We start from the raw sequence: 20,920 nt of genomic DNA, 5'->3' as shown, positions 1-20,920 counted from the left end.
TTTATTTATGTTTGGTGTCTTAAAACAGCAAATAATATCTTACAGTTCTAGAGGTCACAACCAAAGTTATATTCAACAACTGAAAGGGAGATCCAGGGCTTGATTCTCAGACCACCGAAGTCTTGGGGCCAAGAAATCACAAATTGATAATAATCAGGCCCTTAGAAGGGAAACATCACCTGGAGTTTCTGGGCCTGTGTTTAGAATTAGTGTATTGACATGTGTGCTTGTCTTCTTAGGTCCGGGCCCACCAGCTGGTCTTGCCACCGTGTGATGTGGTGATCAAGGCTGTGGCTGACTACGTTCGCAACATCCAGGATACCTCGGACTTGGATGCCATAGCTAAAGATGTTTTCCAGCATTCTCAGGTACAAATACAAGCTTCTGGGTAGCGCTTTGTGCTATGGTGTGTGCTGGGTTTGGAAGGGGTTTGAGAGGCACACACCAGCCGTGTCCAGGAGTGCTTGCCCAGCTGTCAGGTCTCTGCCAGCCAGGAGGGCTGGCACCTCACCTAGCTCCTCCAGCCTCCCCTCCGGCCTGCACAGAGGAGGGATTGAAGTAGATGAATGGTAAGGTCTCTGCTGCTCCTAGATTTGCCATCATAATTTAATGGGATTTCTGCTAAGAAGACAGATGAATCAAATGGAATTGTGGACCTCTGATTTGTCCATCCCTTCAGGTGATGATCAGGGATTTCTTCTTCCTTTTTTGGAAAGTAAGGATGTGAGGGGGGTCAGGGTTAGTAGAAGAGGTGAAGTTTGTGTGACTTCCTGTTTGCTCTCTGAAGAACTAAAACTGCTCCCCCACTTGCTGGAGATGAAAAGTAAAACCTTCTGGGTAGCACCAGAGACCTGGCCAAGGAAAAGTTGGAGGACTGCATCCCAGAACTCAGGTCTCCTGACTGCCATGTCAGACTCTGATAAGTACATTGCTCTAAGAGAATGAATGTTCGATTTGTTTCTTTAATGATAATCTGTTGATTTTCCTTGACGATTTTAATGTCATTTCTGAACTCTCATTTAGCTTGAAAGGCTGAAGATTATTATACATGTGCTGAATTATAAAAATATATTAATACACATGACCAGTGGCATACTGATTTACAAAGGTTTTCCTGCGTTTATTTCAGTCTAGAACAGATGACAAAGTTATTCGATTTAAGAGAGCAATTGGATATTATTCAGCGACTAGTAAGCCTATGGCATTTCACCCACCACATTACTTAGGTAAGTAACTCAAAGCCTCTGTGATAGATGCTGATCATGCAATAACCAAAGAGATTTAAATATTCACCCAGTAATCTTGTTGGTTTATTCTTTTGAATTGAGATTTCTATAGTTATACAAATAAGTATAGCAGAACTTCCTGGGCAGACTCAGTGGTAATTCCTGAAAGTGTTGAAGAGCAAGAGAAAACTTATGAGAGTGGAGGAGAAGAGCAGGCAGCCATGAGAACCAAGGCTAGCAGATGACGGTGATGCTGAAATCTCTGTCTGTGAGGTGTCCTCTTGCAGAGAGCACCAAGGACATAGAAGACCCTCTGGATCTATAAGTGCCTTCATAAATGCAGTGGATTTGTGTCTCCTCTTGTTGCCTTTTTTGGCAAAATATCAAATTTCACTCAGAGATTTGAAATTGGGGAATAAAAAACAATTATAAACTGTTTGCCTGAAGGCTGCTTGATAGTGAATATCTCATGGGAGGTTGTAAAGCACTAACCCTAAATACCAACCTCCTTCCTGAGTGAGATTGCCTTTCTTAGGCTCCAGAGCAGTAAAGCTGTGAGAAATCATATTGCCAACCGTTGTTTCAGTTGTGCTTATTTCATATAATGAAAGAAGTCACGTTCCTGAGATTGTCTGTAGTGACATTCTAGTCCTCATACGACAATTGTACTTTGAACATTCATTATAGTATACCTGGGACTAGAACATTTAAAGAGAAGGAAAAAGTGGAGAGAGAAAGGATAGAGAAAGACACTTGACTTAACATTTGGCATTTATCTGAGCTGATAACAGTTTGGAAGATGCTCTGAAGAGGAAGGTGAGTTTTAAATTAGGTTTAAGTTTGAACTTCTTAAAAATATTTACTGTTCTATAAAGTGCTTTCATGTTCTTATTAAATCATCAAAGGACATTATGAGGTAAGTATTTTATAAATGAAGTCAATACTCTTAGAATTCACTTTCACTCAGTGGTTTATGGACAACAGTGGTGTAATTGGTAAAGAATTTGGGGTATTCAGGGTGATGTTTTCAAGCAGGTTAATGTAGGTGATAACTACCTACAAATCCTTCTGTAAAGCATTTCGCATTGCTTCTGACTGTTGCGGTAATCTGAATTGTACAGCAAGGGACTTAACAAAGCACAGTCACAGAATTACAACAGGGCAGGAAGTTTGGGGCAGTGTAGAGTTCAGTGTATGGCCTGGAATATTGGGATGAAATTGAGAGAGGTTGAGGCAAGATTGAAAAAGAAGGTTTATTTCAGGTTAGATATACATAATTTGGAGCCAGCAGAAACAGATTAATGTAAAAATCACTTTTATTGGGTTTTTTTCTGATAAGTATAAAGAAATAAAAGTATCTGGAGAAAGTGCTCATTGATTTCATCTATATGTGCTGTTAGGGACCCACTAAATGGAGAGTGATGACTGAAACGGAAATCAAGAGCATAGAAGAGGCAACACTGAGTTGGGGAAATACTTTCTTGGCATCCCAAGTGAGAACCTAAGACATATTTTCCACAAAAATATTCTTATAAGTAATAGGTAGGTCATAAGTGGTCTTTTCCAACCATAGTTCATTATATTATTCTACAGGAAAACGCATTCAGAATTTTGAAGAACCAATATTGGAAAATAACTTCCTTATTCATTAGACCCTGTCTGTATTAATCATTTTAGAAACTGGAATATGTGTAGAGTTTTGAAGAAATCTTACAGAAAAATGGGGAGAGTTGACTCTACCCAGAGGTTTCTAAATCTGGCTGGAATTTTAGGTTGTACCACAGAACAGTTTTCAGAAGCCTAATTAGCCTCAGGGTTCTGTATTTTCAAAAGAAAAACCTTCCTGGCCAGACCCCATGTGGACTGGCGTTGGGGGGTGACTGCTATGTCTTCCATGCTTTTCCTTCTGAGTTTGTGGTTCTCTGCAGCATTGAGAAAAAACCTCAGATCTCCATACTGTTATTGGATGGTGTGGAATTTACAAAGGAAGTGCACATGCTCCCTGTCCCGTTGCTGGGAGGCCTGGTCTGCATAGTGCGTGGTCTTTTTCAGTGTGGAAAAAGAATTTTTTCCAGCCCATGCTGTTTTTGTACTATGAACTCCCAGAAATTATCTATATTATATAACATATTATAGATTATGGATATTTAATATATAATACCTATCTGTATATATGTCTATTGCTGAATTATCTGCTAGATAGATTTTTTAAATGTTACAGGTGAGATTAATATTATTTTTCAAGCATTTACTGTATCAGAAACACTGTGTTGGGAATGGGGGATCTAGATATGATTATAATTTTTTCCTTTCCATCATAGCACTTAATGTCCACCATCTCCAGAGAATCTGCAGTCTAAATGTAAGATATGTCAGAATTGAGTTGTCAGCAATATTTGGCTTCCTGGTTGAACAAGTAGTTCTTAAACCTTAGCTGTGCTCCAAAATCATTGGCAGAATTTAAAAATAACAAATAACAGATGTTAGAGGCCCGCCTCAGGTCTGTGAACGTGGACTCTGTAGGCGTGAACTAATCCTGGTGTATTTGTGGAAAGCTGTGCAAATAAAACAGAGGCCTTGTTAGTCTGAAGAAGCATGCACTGTGTCCTCTTGGCCTTCCTCAGTGAAAAATAGATGAGCTCTCGCTGCACACCTACTAGAATAGCTTAAGATCCGGAACACTGTCACCACCAAATGCTGGTGAGGATGTGGAACACAGAAATTCTCATTTCTTGCTGGTGGGAATACAAAATGTTACAGCCACTCTGAAGACAGGTCAGCAGTTTCTTACAAAACCAAACATACTCTTACCACAAGATCCAGTAATCCTGCTCCTTCGTATTTACCCAAAGGAGTTGAATACTTATGTTCACACAGAAACCTGCACATGGATGTTTATAGTAGCTTTACTCATTATTGCCAAAACATGGAAGTAACCAAGATATCCTTCACCAGGTGAATGAATAAATAAACTGCTACATCCAGACAATGGAATATTATTCAGTGCTGAAAAGAAATTGGCTATTAAGCCATGAAAACCCATGGAGAAACCTTTAATGTACATTACTAAGTGAAAGAAGCCAATCTGAAAATGCTACATACTGTATGGTTCCAACTATATGACATGCTGGAAAAGGCAAAACTACGGAGACATTAAGATGATCAGGGGATCCAGGGTTTGAGGGTGAGAGAGGAATAAATAGGCAAAGCATGGGATTTTTAGAACAGTGAAAATATTCCTTATGATACTATAATGCTGGATTTATGTCCTTGTAAGTTTGTGCAAACCTATAGAATACACAACACCAAGAGGGAATCCTACTGTGAACTATAGACTTTAGTTAATAGTAAGGCATCAATATTGGATCATCAGTTGTAACAAATGTAGCACACTAATGCAAGGTGTATACTTTCTGCTTATGTTTTCTGTAAAGCCGAACTGCTCAAAAAATAGTCTATTAATTTTTTGAAAAACGTAAATGAGCCTTCGATGTATTCACTTCCTGCCAGGCACTATGCTGAGTGTTGGACGGGGTGGTAGACAAGACAGATGTCATCCTTGCCCTTGTTGGTGACTGAGACGAGGAATCATACAGGAATGTGAACAGGAAGGTCACAGAAGACCAACCCGGTTAAAACAGTACTTGATTAAACCAGTGTTTAGTTCTGCTCAATTAAATTAATGTTTAGGTGAGGTTTGAGTGTAGAGTAGGAATTTAGCAAGACGACAATAGAGAGGAAGTATATGTGCAGAGGAGAGAGAATGTGTAAAGGTCCTGAGGTGAGAGGACAGGATGTAGAAGAAACAGAAGAATGTGGTTGCAGCACAGGAAAGCAAGGGAAGGAATGGTCAGGTGATGCTTGTCGGGCCATGCATGGCCTTAGATTTTTAGACTTACACTTTGGACCACGTAAGCTCACTGAAAGACTTTTTTCATTGTAAAAACTTAAATTATTTTGAAATTGTCATACACACAGTATATTTGTACAGTAAATTATTTTGAAACTCTCATACACACAGTATATTTGTACAGTAAATTATTTTGAAACTCTCATACACACAGTATATTTGTACAGTAAATTATTTTGAAACTATCATACACACAGTATATTTGTACAGTAAATAAAACAAACATCAGTGGAATATTACTAGTATCAGAGCCCTATCCCTGTCTCTTCCTGGTCATGTTCCCCTGTACTCCGGCACCCTGAATTTTGTATTAATGGTCCCCTTGCTTTTCTTTATTGTGTGTGTACCCTGAGTACTAATTGCAGCAGCGGAAGTAGGTCGGATGCCCTGGGGAGGTTTTCTGTGGCGGGCCCTCTGTATGGAGGTCTTGAGATGGTGTACCTCAGATCAGGGAAAGGAGGTGGAGCTGGGGGCACAGGGAGAGCAGTGCAGCAGCCAGAATAGGAGTCGTGGCAAGAACAATTGTCAGAAGAGGTGAGGGGGAGACTTTTGTGGCACTCACAGCTCCCAGACCCCGTGCAGGTGCGGGTGCCTGCATGATCCTCAACGAGGTGCAAGGGATCCTAGGAAAAATAGTTTTTTAGCTTTGCGGCTTCTTCTGTGCTGTAAAATATGGAAGAGGGTGGGGTAGGTGGCCAGCACCAGTCCTCCAAATCCACCTCCAGTTGCTTCCATAAAGGGTGGGGCTTGAAATGGGAGGGAACTTTGAACATGCTTAAACTTTTAGGTGGATGATGAAAGCTGAGAGGGGGCTATGAAGGGAGAAGGAAGGTTGGAGGTAATAGTGACCCCCGGTCCCTTGGAGCACAGAGGTGTAGGGGTCTGGTGGGGACCAAGGGAGCCCTCAGAGCAGCAGGCCAGCGTGAACAAATAATAGAGAATTGTGCAAAGAGAACCATATTGAAATAGGAGCTGTCACCGCTAAAGCAAAGAACAAATTCTACATAGTGACCACAAAGAAAGGACCTCTGGCTATAGAAACTTCCTAGGTGCTGGCAGAGAGGCCCCATGGGTGTTTTATCTGGACGGGCTTGCCCAGGTCAGGGGCCTGCATCAGCCTGTGTCCTGACAGGCCCCCAAGGCTGGCCACGTTCTACCTGAGTGGGTCAGAGGATCCTGATTCACAGAATGCCAGATGGCAAACTTCAGTGCCAACCGCTGGTGACCCATCTACAAGAGAACATAAATGCCTACTGTCTTAACAGGAACAATTAGACTCCGTAGTTGGTGCTCCTGGACCACAGCTCTTGGGACCAGGGCTCAGAAAGGTGCATCTTCAAGTGTAAGGGAGAAGCAAGGACCAGTCAGTGGGCCCTCATTCTGAGCCATGGCTTTACTGGAAGGCATCACTTTCTGGTGTCTTGAGAAGGCGGGTTCCTGAGGCTACACAGTCTGCACAGTGCTCACCAAACTGTTCTATTGATTGTTGCTGGGCTTCTAGGTTGTGTTGACAAGTCTTTTTGAAAATACATCTCTACCTCCCCAACAACACACACTCCCAGCATGAGAGGGGCTGGTCAGGAAATGTCCCCCCTGAACATGAAGACACAGTCTGTGAAGAAGGATGTGGCACCTGCTGGGCTTCCTCAGCTGATGAGAAGAGGCTGTTAGGTCTCCAGGACCCAAGGTCACTCATTCGGGTCCACTGTGGGACACAGAGGTCATGCAGAGTCCATAGTGTGACCTGCCCAGAATAGAGGGTGATGGCATGTACACATGTGTCTGGGGAGCAGAAGTGAGAGAGATCAGAACGCTGCCCGCGCTGCTCCTGTTGCTCGAACTGTTGAACTCCTCAGCGTCACTGCTACCCTACGCCAGGTGACATGGCCCTCAGGACCTCATCCACCTGCCATCGTCCATGCGCCCAGGCTCACTATGCAGGGGTGGCACAGGCCTCCTGCTGCAAGTGCTGGCTGTAGCCAGGCCGCAGGACCCATAATGGGCCTCACCGTACATACTATAAGGCAACTTGCCCTGTTCCCACCCAACAGTGTGCCTTTGGAGCTTCCCTGTAACTTCGCAAAGGTTTGCCTTAGTATTTTTTTTTTTTTTTGCCTTAGTATTTTTAAAGCTTGTCTAATGTTCCACAGTGGGGATGTGCTGTAATCTACTTAACCATGTTCTGTAGTCATCACTAGCATATTTTTAGTTTTTCTACTGTTATAATGATCACTTTAAAAAATTTTTGTCACCGAGTATATGATATTATACTGTTGCTCTACTCTACTAATAAGTTTTTGAAATTTGGCAAGTTATATAATATTCATTCTTATAGTTTTGATTACTAAACCCACTCTTTCCAAGGTTTTTGCTTAAATTTTCTTATTATGGAAAGCTTTAAATGTAACTGAAAAATACAAAGGATAGTATCATGAGCATTAGGGTACCCACTAAACAGGTTTAACAAATGTCTTAAAGAAATACATCAGGCTTTTTTTTTTTTTTTTTTTGCGGTACGTGGGCCTCTCACTGTTGTGGCCTCTCCCATTGCGGAGCACAGGCTCCGGACGCGCAGGCTCAGCGGCCATGGCTTACGGGCCCAGCCGCTCCACAGCATGCGGGCTCTTCCCGGACCGGGGCACGAACCCATGTCCCCTGCATCGGCAGGCGGACTCTCAACCACTGCGCCACTGGGGAAGCCCTACATTAGGCTTTTCTAAAAGTCATGTCTGTCCCCCTCTAATGGTTTTTATAGTTCCTTACCTCATATATGGAATAATAAGTCATAGTGTTTTGATTTTTAATTAAACGCTGTATTGTACCTGTCATTCTGTACTTGCTGTTTTTGAGATGTGTGCATGTTCATCTTTTTCAATTTTTATCTTTTTAAAGCTAATGCAAATGGCATTGATGTCAAGCCCCCATGGGTCTGACAGAATAGATGCTGCCAAAGAGAAGCTAAGATGCTATCATGTTAAATAGGAAGTCCACTTATTCTTTCTCCTTGATTCCTAGGTAGATCAGTGGATTCTCTCAGTCTGTTCCTGTGACCTTTCATTCAGTTTTTAGTCAGTTTATTTCAGTTGATGTGGTATGCAGTGCTATAGGTTGTCTGGTCTTAAGGGTTTTTGAAAGGTCATTTTTTTAAAAAACCTGAAAATTGGTCATTTTAGAAGAACTGAAAATACATCTCCTTTCAGTTGCTGTCTGGTTTAAAAGACTGCAAGGTGTGTCTTCCTGAGATGGGCACAGCTTGTCATCAGGTCTGTTGGTAGCTTCTCAGTATTCAGTGACAGAAGGGGACTGCTAGTTCAGTTTATCAGTGACTTCCAAATAAAGGCCTTTAGACTTTTCTTTTAGGTTGTGCTTTTTAGAATTCACAGATGGACAGAAACTGCTTTGTCTTGATTTATCATAGACTTATAAAACCATGTAGGTGGCTGAATGAAATTTAAGAGTTCTTTTCTTTTGCTACTTAACGCCTACGATTCAAACCTGATTAAGTGAACTCAGGAATTTAATAGGTTTGGATAAAATTTGGGATAAGTTTCTCACTATTCAGACTCTTGCTCTTCTAGACTCAGGTGTCACGTGGATTTGAATAATACTGTATCCTTTGAGGTCCACATGTGCTATCCAAACTCAAGGACAGAAGAGATTTGGATAGCCAGGGATGCTGTGTAAGCACCAGGATACCTCCTGACCGTGGTATATTCCTACACCAACCGTCAAGCAGTCAAAGCAGCCCTTGTCATTGTTGAACAGCTCTAGTTCTCAGAAAGGTCTTATTTATTGATGTATTAACCTGAAATGTGCTTCCCTAGGTTAAGTTTTTTCATTGCTCATAATTCTTTCAGGTGCCTACTTGCTTTATTCATGATCTGACTTTAATTTGCCCTACACTTAGCCTTCCATTGTGAGGGCTTCTCTCCTGGACAGTGGCCTCTAACTCTTCCTGTGGGGCCTTGCCAGTACTGTGGCTCCAGGTAGGCATCAGCTGCCCCAGCTCTGAGCTCTTGGGAGTTGGTACTCACTAGAAACTGACAAGGTTCAGTCCTCTAAGAGCTGGGATGATTTCTGTCTCCTCCTTCCCAAAAGCCCCCATGCCTCCTTGGCTATGCGCGGCCTACCAGGCTTCATAGGCCACACCAGTGTCCTGTTGGTTCCCGCTGTCCCCCACACTAGCTTGCCTTCGGAAGCTATTCATTTGGGAGAGGATGAAAACAAATTACGTAAAATTCTCCGTATAACTTTGTACCTTAAGTTCTGTAGAATATTGGTATTGAGTAAATATGTCAACATGGTTAACATAGTTTGAAAATTTTGCTTTGTTTTTTTTGCAAGCATTGAAAACTAGTGTTGGTGGTAGGGAATATATTGGTTTATTTATTCTTTAAATTTTCAAAGCTATGCTTTTTGTGTAACACTTAAATCATGCATCAGCACCCATCTAAATTATAGAATTAAAAAAATATTACTTTGTTGCTATTGTTTGTTTAATGTAACATCTTCACAGTAACATGCCCAGTAATAGATGAATATTTGTTAGGTAGGGGTAGGGGTGACTAGTTCTCAGTAGAGTTTTTTGGTTAACACCATTCCTTCTTTTAATCTTATTTTAATTTAGAGAAAAGCTGGTTAGCTTCATACAGGCACAGTAAGTAATTCAAGGGAGTGGATACTGCACAGAGTGTCTTATCTGTGAGAGTTCACAGCTAACTAAGCACAGCCGTAAGGGCTGCAATGCATGCTTTCTTTCTCTTATTCTCAAAGTCTTTAATATTTAAATATTTTTTAATTATGAAAATATTTTTCAAATACTAATTAAATACTTCTTTCCCTTTCGTCTGTCTTCATTCTGCATACTTTTCTAACAAAGGCCTACCTCTCTTAGTAAGTATTTGTGAAAGGAAGAGAATGAGAAACTGGTGGTGTTAATCTCCACTCTGAACTGGTGTCAATTCTCAGAAAGATGTCCTTGTCACACAGAAGACAGACAATGACTCTGCTTAGCTGCACGAGGGCACTGAGAACAAGAACTGATTTATAAGAAGGCATGCAGTATGCAGAGGCAGGCCCTCGCTTATTAGGCATTTCTGCAGCCATCAGAGAAATGTAGACAAATTAATTCACTTAATAGACTAGGTTATGATAGAATAGTAACTAGTCCTGTGGGTTCTCAAAGGTTTATTTGAGGTCAGTGATTGAAATATGATTTTAGGAAATGTTCTTTCCTTGGAAATCTTTGCTTTTAAGTTATAGCTTTGTGTGCGTTTTTGTTTTGGGGGGTTTCTTTCTTTTTGTTTTTTCTTGTGTTTTTTTTTTTTAAGGAAAGTTTGTGCTTTCAGGAATTTTGTAGCATATAATGGCCAAAAATAGAGTGAAACATAAATGTTCATTTCACTTGGATGCTGCTGCATAATTGAAGAGTCCAGTCTCTCATTCTTATTACTCTGAAGTTAAGTATGGCAGGTCAGCTACAAGGGATTGTATGCTAGACTTTTTACAGTGATTTAAGTTACAGCATTAGAGCTTAAGTGGATTTCATAATACTCTTTCACGCAAAATCTGGCTAAAATTCAGAATCACCTGAGAAGGGACTTTCAGTTATGGCATCACGTATCTCACACTCAGAGGTTCATAACTCATGGACTTACTGTTTGATCAGGAATGTCTCCTTGTGTGTGTGAGTGCAGGCAAATGTGCACGTGTGTCTGTGTGGTGAACATTTGTGTGTATGTGAGCGTGTGGACAAGTGTGTAGATGGGACACCAGCCCCACATGCACATGTGCCAGCATCACCATTCCCAGCTATTTGTCCCACAGCCATCTCTGTTCAGTGGAAAGTGGAAGCTGGGCCAAGCTTTCTGTTCATGCGAGCTATGGCATTTCCAACTTGAGCACCAGGCGCTTGAGATGGGATCTTCCAACAGATCATGGCTTCTGAGGCTCATGAGTCTTGTGGGGTAGTAAGAAGTGAGCAACGGCCCAAGCCTCAGTGCTCCCAGTGTCCTTGCGGCCCAGGACTGGATTGGCTCAGGGAGCCTCAGGTTAGGAATCAGTGGGAGTTTCCTTTCAGAGAATGAGAGGGAGGGTTTGGGGCACTTTATTATTATTTTTAGTTAAATTAAATGTGTGTTTATTTTTCTTGACAAGTTGGTAGTGGTTTATGGGTTGTGTGTTTCTCACCTGATGTCCCTCAGGTTTTGAAGTTAGAAAAGCACTCTTCCTGATAAATGACGTTCGCGTTGAGGTAGCTCTAGGCTTGGTTTTGTTCTGTTTTTAAAAGAAACCTAAGGAAGAGACGGTGTGGCCGTGGGGGCACCAGTAGGGTCTGTTGTGTGTTCTCACTGGGTATATTTTCTCTGTGTCTCCTGCAGTCTGAGTCCTGATGACACCCCCAGGTCTTGTAGTAGCCCTGGGCTGGCCCTCACAGCCTGTCCTCTCAGGCACACCACACCTAACTGTTCAGCAAGTGAACAAAGCCCTGAAGAGTCTCCTCATTTTTATCACATTAGTAAATCATGATATTTTGAAGTGTCTTTGACATGAAGGCCACACTCATCCCCCATCACCGCATGCTGGGGGCATTGACGTGCTGGCCTTGCTTGTGCTGACCCCCACCTCTCCTCAGACCCGCAAGGAGACTGAGTGTTGTGGATATGGAGGTTTCTGAACCTTGGGCTGAGTTGATTGCTTTATGTCATGTCTTTAAGCTGACATGGGACCCACTCCTGCCTGACGTTGTATTTGGGGCCGCTTCTCTACGTGGCTTCCATTCTGTGTTTCACTGTTACAAGTTAGCACGAGGATAATGAAGGACAAATGCCAGCATACATCAGAACAGGTTTTATAAAGTCATTTTCTAAGGGAGCACAAAATCCCAAGTTTTACTGACCCCGCAGTGTATGTATAATGCATGTATAACCTGATCATGGTTTCCTTAACAATGAAGACAAACCAAAAGTATAGGCAGTGACTACCACACTTCACTTTTTGTATTTAAAAGTGTGCTAGTAGCTACGAACCTAATTTTAGTTTAAATAGAAAAATTCCATTGTTTCACGTATGGAAGGGGAAGTGCTGTGTCCTTCTTTTGTTCCTTTAGTGCTTAGAGTACTACAGGGCTTCCAGCTTTGTCAGCAGTGAGCAGAGAGAGAATAAGAACACCTGTTAAGTTAAAGACAGAGACAAGCCAGGCATTCAAAGAAATGGACAAAAGCAAAGAGACCATCAGACATTAACTGAAAACTCTTGAAAGTTAGAATTCTAGCCCCAGTGTATAAAATTGGTCATCATAAGATTAAGTATTTTTAATGTTAAACATGAATCTCTGAAGGTTTCTGGGAAGTGGGGCCAGTGGTGTGCTGGCACCTGAGGAGGTGCAAGACAGGTGGAGATGTGTGCTAGCCACCGCTGTGTCCTGGGGAATGTCCTCCTGCTCACAGTTGTTTTATTGTTTTCTTTCCGTATTGATGAAACAGCCAGACCAAATCCGTTTGGAATGCCTGGGATAGTGCCACCGTATGTCCCCCCCCAGATGCTCAACATTCCACAGACCTCTCTGCAAGCAAAGCCTGTGGTAAGGCCTTTCCTTTCCTTCCTCAGCTGGTTTGCCCAGCCTTGGTGTGGGACAGCTGCCTTGAAAGCTGCATATGTATCAAATCTTAATGAATGCTAAAATAATTTCTTAAACTCAGGATATGTGAAGCACCTGCTTCACAGTGTTTGTTGAATTAAAACTTAGCCAAGGCCGGATTATGCTTATGTGTTCCGGGCCATGCAGGCAGTGTGTATGCATGTGTGATCTATACCCTCTGTTTCAGGCCCCCCAGGTGCCCAGCCCAGGTGCTCCGGGCCAGGGTCCACACCCATACAGCCTCGCTGAGCCGGCTCTCACCTTGGAAACCAGCGGAAAGAATCTGACTGAGCAGAACTACAGTAACATTCCTCATGAAGGAAAGCATACCCCACTGTATGAACGGTCCTCCCCGATCAACCCAGCTCCAAGCGGCAGTCCCAATCACGTGGACTCAGCGTACTTTCCTGGTTCTTCTACGTCATCATCTTCAGACAATGATGAAGGCAGTGGAGGAGCTGCAAAGTGAGTGGTGTATGGAGTAGTTGGTGCTTCCCAGAAGTGTAGCAGCTTCTTAAGTAGCTTGTAGTCCCCAGGGAAGCCACCTTCTGGCTGGCCAGCCCACGGCACCGATGGTTGTGCTCAAACATGCCGTTTGTTATAGGTAGGTGACAGTTACTCTGTGCTTGGACCAAGACTCCTCAGACCGAAAGAAAAGGTTGGATGTTTCCTCGAGGCTTCCAAGGTTGAAAATCTGTACTATGCCAGCCCAAAGCCTTGGTGTCCCCAACCCCCCCCGCTCTTTTTGGGTGAAATTTTAGGAAAATTAGTTTGTGTGACCACCAAACATGGTTAAGTTATCTGGTCAAGTTCTGCCTGACCCTTACTCTGTTTTGGGCTGTGATTCCCCTAGTCCCACCCCCAGAAAGCATTTTAAGTTAGACTCCTGTGGCTTTCAGTCTCTTGCCTCCTGGATTGAGGGGGAATCAGAATTTCCTTTCCTCCTGAATTCAGCAACTTGAACCCCAACTCAGCAGCTCATAGGACTGTTCTTGAAATAACACTGTTCACCCAACCAAAACCATGGAAAGCTGCCAGACCCAGGTTGGAATTCTCCCCGTAGAAGGAGTATTTTAAACAATGTGTGTCCCTGAATAAATGCATTTTCAAATACTTAAATTTGTTAGAATCTGATCGAGAAGGTCTTAAAATTCACAGTCCTCCTCCTCCCCTTACATAATCTTATGTTTCTAAGAAACCTGATTTCAAAAAAAGAAAGAAGAAAGGAAAGGAAGAGTCGTTCTTTTCTTTACATCTGCATCTCTTTTTCCTCGTTTTGAACTCTGATTCTCAGTAAATGCCCATGGGCAGTTATTGCTCTGTCAGTTTCTGCTGTATGAAAATCTGAGACACAGTTTCCAGTCTTCCTGCAAATTCTATGGGTGTGTCACCTGAAGCCAGAGATTCTTCCTCTTTTGTCCTCTTTCTCTCCATCTGTAAAATGGGCATTAAGTCTGCTGACCTTGGGTGGCAGTTACTGAGGAGTTTGCTGCCAGCCAGGGATGTGTGCTGTTGTGAAACAGAAGCATAAAATGCATAAATATTTACTTGTTGTATGTGCAATCCTAAAATTCTAAAATGAAGGAAAAAGTTGTAATTTAACATTCAGACTTTTAAATTAACCTTCTAGAAAGATAATATATTTAAGACCTACTGAATGAGAATTGCTTTGTTGGGGCTTAGAAATCTGCAAGTGTAAATGAGACCATGTGACTCTTCAGCACAGAGAAGTTTGAGAACAGCTGATAGATGTCTCAGGAGCCCTTTCACTCACTAAGGAACTGTGAGTTTTCTTTTAATAATTGACTCATGTCAGCAAGACCAAGATATCTATAGGCAGGTTCATTTTAGTAAGAAGCATTCTTTCTAGACTCTGAAACACAGGTAGAAATAAGACACAGAGCCACTGTTTGTGGCTTGAAGTCCTGTGCAGGTGATGAGCGTTGTGAGCCAGGAGAGGCCCTGGTCTGGGGAGGTCCAGTGGTGATCCTGTTCCTTCGGGTAGGGGTGCGGAGATAATGTAAGTTGCCTGCTTAATTTGGCAAGCTGCCCTGTTAGGATTTGAGTTGAACTTGAGTGGATAAGATTGCATGAGAGCCCCTCCCTTTTCTTGTGCATACTCAACTCTGCCCTGTTCCCAAAGGTTCTGATCAGTGTTGCCTTCCCTGGAGCTTCTCCTCAATTTTAGTCATTTCTCCTACCTCTGAGCTCTGTAGCACTTAACTGTCTGTACCCCCAACTCAGGGCATTTTTACTATGTTTTTCTGGAGGAGCCTCTGGAAGGTGAACTCCATATGTGGGGATGGCATGGGCATCTCACCCTCTTGTGGTGTGAAATGTGGTAAGAAAAGGCAGAGCACATCCACAATCTGGAATTGAAAGATTGCTAAGCCTGTATCAAGTTATGCGGCTTAGCAATGTTTTTATTTCCTTAAATCTGTTTTTCCATTTATTGTAACAAATAAGAGATAGGTGTGTTAAAATTGAGAGGGAGGAGGGAAGGCAAAGGGGATAGGGAGCTTGTACCAGAGGCTTCAGGATCATAAGCCAGGCAGAGCAGGATCTGATTATGGGCATCCCTTACTTGTGGCGGGATGCTAAGAAGGGTAGTGTTCATGATTTCAGGGTGAGGATTCTGTTTGAATAAGTTATGTGTTTGAGGCCACGCATAGGACAGAGAATTGCCCTCCTAGTTCAGAAACTAAGTAGGGGCAGTAAGTCAGGATTTGGTTTACCTTTGGTTTGGACTGAAATTGGGACTCCTGGATCTGCACTGTGCTCTCGGGATGGTCTTAAGGGAAAGAAATCATCCATTCATTTAGCCAAGCAACACCTGAGCACTTGCCATCTACCGTTGAGCATAGTGGCAGGCAGCGCAGACATGGCGTGCTGATGGAGGCCTGCAAAGAAGTGAGTAGACAAATGAACAGATAACCCAAGTGGTGAGTATGCGAGGCAGACACCAGACAAGTTGGTCTGGAGGAGGGATTGCTTCCTGAGAGGCAGGATTCAAGCTGTGACGGAGCGGGGAGAGAGCTGGACGAGTGCGGGGTGGAGGAAGGGGGGAAGCCAGTGCGGTGTCGAGTGAGGTGGAGGCTGGGTGGCCTACACTCTGAATTCTGTTCTAAGAGTGATGGGAAACATCCACAGTATTTGCTTGGAATGGCCCTGGGGCTAGAAAGATCCCAGTGTTTCTTTGGAAATGAATTTGCTCCAATCTGGGTGCTCTTTGTCCTAGGGATGGGCAGGTGTCTGGGTGGCCAGGCCATTTGGCTGGGGGAATTACTGCACAGTTGAACTGAAGTGCCTCTGGTCGTACCACCTTCTGCAGATTGAGTGTAGAAACACTTTTAATTGCCCTACCCTAAGACACCAACTTGTACAATAGAGAGGAGGGAGGCCTGCACCGGCCCTGGCTGGGTGTGCCCTTTCCTGTTCAGTTCCCTCAGGCATTTACACTCCTTCCACCATATTCCCCGCAGTACTGGGAAATAATCCCGAATATGGGAGATCACAAAATAAATGGCCTCATTTCCCCAGTGGAAAAGCAGTAGCATTTTTTTTTAAAGGATGGTGCTGACGGGTAATGGGGCCTGTTACAGAATAACCCTCCCCAAAATACCCCCCAAATAAGCCCCTCCCCCCCAAACCACCCAGCTTCCTACAAATTAGAAAGATAACTGCTTTATATGGCAAAGAATATAAACTTGCAGTTCACAGAGGAAACACAGATGGTCAATAACACGAAAGAATGTTGTTCACTCTCACTAAAAAAAAAATCAAAGGCATGCAACTTAAAACATAAGGTACCTTTCTTTAACCTATAAAATTGGCAAACATTGGATTTCAAAGATAAAGTTCAGTGGGGGACATCAGTGGAGTTGGTGGGACACGAGGTTTAGGCTCTCCTGGCAGGTCCTCGGTCTCTGTGGTCACCATGACCCACAGGTGTCTTGAGGGCTGTGGATCTTCCTCCTGGTAGGGTTTGCACTGTCTGTGTGCAAAGGTGGGTGTGGGGGAGCATTTAAGAGCAAAAGATCTGTGTATGCCCAAAATGCAGACAATAGAGACATTCCTTATAGGGAATACTATGGAGCCACTCCAAAGAATGTTCCGATGTGAAAGGAAGAACATGCTAAGGTGTCCTATGGAGGAGTTGCCAGGTGTGAAAGTGCCTCTTGGCTGGTCTTCAGGTTCAGATGGTGGCACCTTTGCTGTATGTGTGTATGTATGCACTCGGCAGGCCCTGTCCTTTATCTCCCTCCCTTTTTTTAATACCTTACCTGGCATTTTAGTCTCTTCAGCTGGGAGTGTTCAGGTGTCTTTCCCATCGCACTGCTGGAATGGACTTCCTGGGTTGTTGTTCTCTTGAAGTCAGCACGTGTCCCCTGCAGGGTTTGCAGGTCTGTGCCAGACAAGGAGTCTCAGGCTACGAGAGGCCCCCTGCACACAGCTATGGTGAGTCGGGTGTCCCGGCCAGGGCTGAAGCTGTCCTGAGTCTCCTTGGTGGCTTTGCTTCTGTAGAAACGCAGCCTGCTGCTCATGCTGTGGTTCTTTGTGTGTCAAAGGGCATAGGCCGGTGCCTGGGCAGCTATTCCAGACCAATTATTTTGAAGTAAAATAAGAAAGGAATGTGTTGCCTAACTAAATAACTTTCTTTTCCTATTCCTTTTCGTAGAGTATCATCAGCATGTACTTCTTTCTCTATTATTGGTTAAAATGTAAAAAACAAAACCAAACCAAACCTCAGGCTATATTCTTGTTTTTCTTTTCTTCTTTCCTGGTCTTTGTCAAATCTTTGTAATTCTGTTTTGGTTGAATTAAGAATTACAGTTGAATTCTTGTGGAGGTGTTTATATTATTTTCATAGATTTATTGGCTTTTAGAATTTGAGTCTGATCTGAGGTTGCTAATTTGCAGTTTTCAGTTATTTTGTATCTTCTAATTACCATTTCAATACACAGTTATAGAATTCAAACATTAGAAAATACAATATAGGAAACCCCCCATGATCCCACCTCTAGAGAGACAACCGTTTTCAAAAGATTGGTGAATATTCAAACACCTTATTTTTTACTGCATATACTAACATAGGGTTTTTACAATAGTGAGATCTTAGGGACAGCAACTTGCCTTTTTTCCTTTTTCCTTTTTATACTGACTACACTTATGTAAGTATGTATTTTTATTTGTATGTATACATGTAAATATGTATGTGTACACTGAATATTGCTTCAGTGTTTTTGCATGTCATTACTGACATTTTTAAATGGATATTTAAAAGTCCTATTAGGAGAGAAGACTAACTTGATTTTTCTCCACTTTGTGACTTCATTTGTATAGATTTGTTCTCTTTCCCTGTACACTTACGTACACATCGATTTTGAGGAATCGTGTCATGGCGGCATCTGTTGTATAAGCTTTGCATGCCCCCATGTGGTCCCTGTGGGACCAGATCTGGGCTATAGAAGGTCGCTGTCAGTGCCTGAGAGACTGTTAACCAGTGCAGAGACCCAATGCTGTCAGGACCCAGTACCCCAACCTCCCATGGCTTGTCTTGCTAGATACCACTTGGCGTTATGTGACCTAGAGCTCCCTGGGCCCAATGTGCCCAATGTGAATGGGAGGGCTCTGGGTTGTTTGTGATTTAAATCAGTTGATGAGTAACCACAGTAAGTGACAGCTATCATTATTATTTAAAAACTAACTACGGGTCCAATAAACTACCAAAACATATGACTTCATTCTTAATGTAAAATACCTAAAGAATTTCATTTAGCACCCTTGATCTGGTGTCCTAGGAAACATGCTTCTTCTAATGCATCTTTTTTTTCCTTTAAGTGGTATTGGTGTTCTACTCTGAGTCCTGTCAGGCTTCCTCTCCAAAGAAACTGTGTAGTTTGCAAAGACAATTAACATGTTACCCTGCCCTAGGGTACCCAGTCCCAGACAGGCTAAATACAGCTGCAGATTTTTCCTTTCAGATTGTTACGCTGTTGTGCCAGACAAATGGCTACTTTACATTTATATATTGATTTTTTAACATAAGCTAACATTTCTAGTATCTTTTCAGAAAAACGATTCTGAATTTTTATATTTGGTAAAAATTAATAATTATCTATGGCATCATAGGGAGAAGGTCTGTATTTGTTCTAGCCACCTACTGACCCATGTAGGCATTTTATGTCGAGCTCATCTGACTCAGGTGTCTCTGAACCTTCACTTGGGTGGGAAAAGCGTGAGAAGTCCTGACAAACATGAAAGAGTAGCATTCGGGACACGAGGCCCATCTGACTGCTGCACAGAAGCAAGACCAGTACTTCTCTGTTACCAGCTTTTTATGAAAGAATCTGAATGTGTGACGCTAGCTTAATTTGGGGCATAGGGAGACTGTACCTAGGGTGTTTGTATGTGATAATCTTGTGGCTTCCCTTATCAGGGAGCTCAAATCTTCACCCTCTGTAGTAGAAGCACCTGACTGCCAGGTCCCTTCCTCAGAATTCTTGGGGGTCTGTTGAATGAGAACAGGCTGTGGATCAAGTCTCCCTTCCATTCCCGAGTTGGGGAGCATATGGAAATGAAAATGTATGCACGCTTGTTGAAGCTTTACATGGTTTAACCATATCTGTGACCTTACACACATACACTAGATAGTGCTACTGAAGATTTGATCTTTCATGTTTTGCTTCTCCCCTTTAGTTTTATTTGACTTTTCTTTCTTTCCTATTGACAAGTAAGTCAGCTTGTGGTCAATGCTGTCTTCCTTTTCTGTTCCATAAAAACAAACCACACCCATGGCAGGGGGGCATGTGACCGGTCAGACACTTTTACACTTGGTGTAAATGGACACCAGTCTATTTCCATCCTAGCATCACCAACCTGCTGACTACAAAAATGTGTAGGAGAGAATTCAGTGGTTAGGACAATTGGCTACTTTCAACCAGCTTTAGTGCAGAAAAAGCCCCAGGTGTCCTGGAATGCAGTGAGACCTTGCATCGCCTCCGGAGAGTCCACAGAACCTAGTGGTGTGATGCTGGCCTTTCTCCTTGCCACCAATCTGGTATGAGGGTATCTGGTATCTGGTATGAGGGCAGTTCTTTTCTGTTGATTACCTGCTGCGTCATAAGTGCATCTTAATGGCTTTTTGGTAATAGTATGTGGTAATGTCTGGAATGGTGGGTCTGGGTTTGAATCCAGTCACTTTTGCTGTGGCTGTGAGTGGATTCCTTCTCTCTCAACCTGAATTTTACCAGCACAGAGTTTTGCCTTGGGGTGAGCAGGAAAATTCAACTTGAGAACACATGCAGAACTCCCTGTGGCCTGTATGGGTCTCAGCAGGTCTCCCCAGGGCACAGCTGATGAAACTTCACGTCAATGTTAGCGGTTCCAAATGTGATTATGAGGTGGGAGCAGTTGTATAGAGTGGAACCTAACTGAATATACAAATAATTCTGAAATCTCTAATCTATCTTGTTCTTCAAAGCAAGGCATTTGTTATATTCAAATGTTTTGTTTTCTTAAGTTGTAAAGTAATATAGTTATCCTATTGAAATATTCTGGACTTTAAAAAAATTGGCCATTGTCAAGATTATTTTCAGGCAGAATTTTAGATTTTATAGTATAGTATTAAAAGGTCTTATGAAGGGCTTCCCTGGTGGTGCAGTGATTAAGAATCCCCCTGCCAATGCAGGGGATACGGGTTCGAGCCCTGGTCCAGGAAGATCCCACATGCCGCGGAGCAGCTAAAGCCCGTGCACCACAACTACTGCCCTGCGCTCTAGAGCCAGAGAGCCACAGCTACTGAAGTCCGCACGCCCTAGAGCCCACGCACCACAGCTACTGAGCCTGCATGCTGCAACTACTGAAGCCCGTGTGCCTAGAGCCCGTGCTCCGCAACGAGAGGCCTGCGCACCACAACGAAGAGTAACCCCCACTCGCCACAACGAGAGAAAGACCTCGTGCAGCAGTGAAGACCCAACACAGCCAAAAAAAAAAAAATTAAAATAAATAAATAAATAAAAATAAAAGGTCTTATGAGCATTTAGATTATGACATTATTTTTAGTTTGATAATCTATATAAAACAAAACTAAGATTTATAAATAAAAATTCTATGTCATCTTAAGTGGGACAAGCTTTCCACTTG

General features: G+C 42.8%; 1 protein-coding gene across 2 annotated transcripts in view; it reads left to right on the top strand.

The window, feature by feature from the left end:
- FAM120A (family with sequence similarity 120 member A) overlaps window positions 1–20,920 on the top strand; it is a 103,327-nt gene that overhangs the window by 37,518 nt on the left and 44,889 nt on the right. For both annotated transcript variants that reach the window (XM_024741354.1, XM_024741355.1), the window contains exons 4-7: window positions 240–368; window positions 1,130–1,226; window positions 12,621–12,718; window positions 12,963–13,240. In XM_024741354.1, the coding sequence (XP_024597122.1) occupies window positions 240–368; window positions 1,130–1,226; window positions 12,621–12,718; window positions 12,963–13,240 (602 nt within the window). The remainder of the gene's footprint in view (window positions 1–239; window positions 369–1,129; window positions 1,227–12,620; window positions 12,719–12,962; window positions 13,241–20,920) is intronic.

Source organism: Neophocaena asiaeorientalis, unplaced genomic scaffold, assembly GCF_003031525.2.
Source record: "Neophocaena asiaeorientalis asiaeorientalis breed wild unplaced genomic scaffold, Neophocaena_asiaeorientalis_V1.1 scaffold558, whole genome shotgun sequence".
NCBI lineage: Eukaryota > Metazoa > Chordata > Mammalia > Artiodactyla > Phocoenidae > Neophocaena > Neophocaena asiaeorientalis.
The sequence above is the reverse complement of the archived record's forward strand: the minus strand, read 5'-3'. Positions and strand labels throughout refer to the sequence as shown.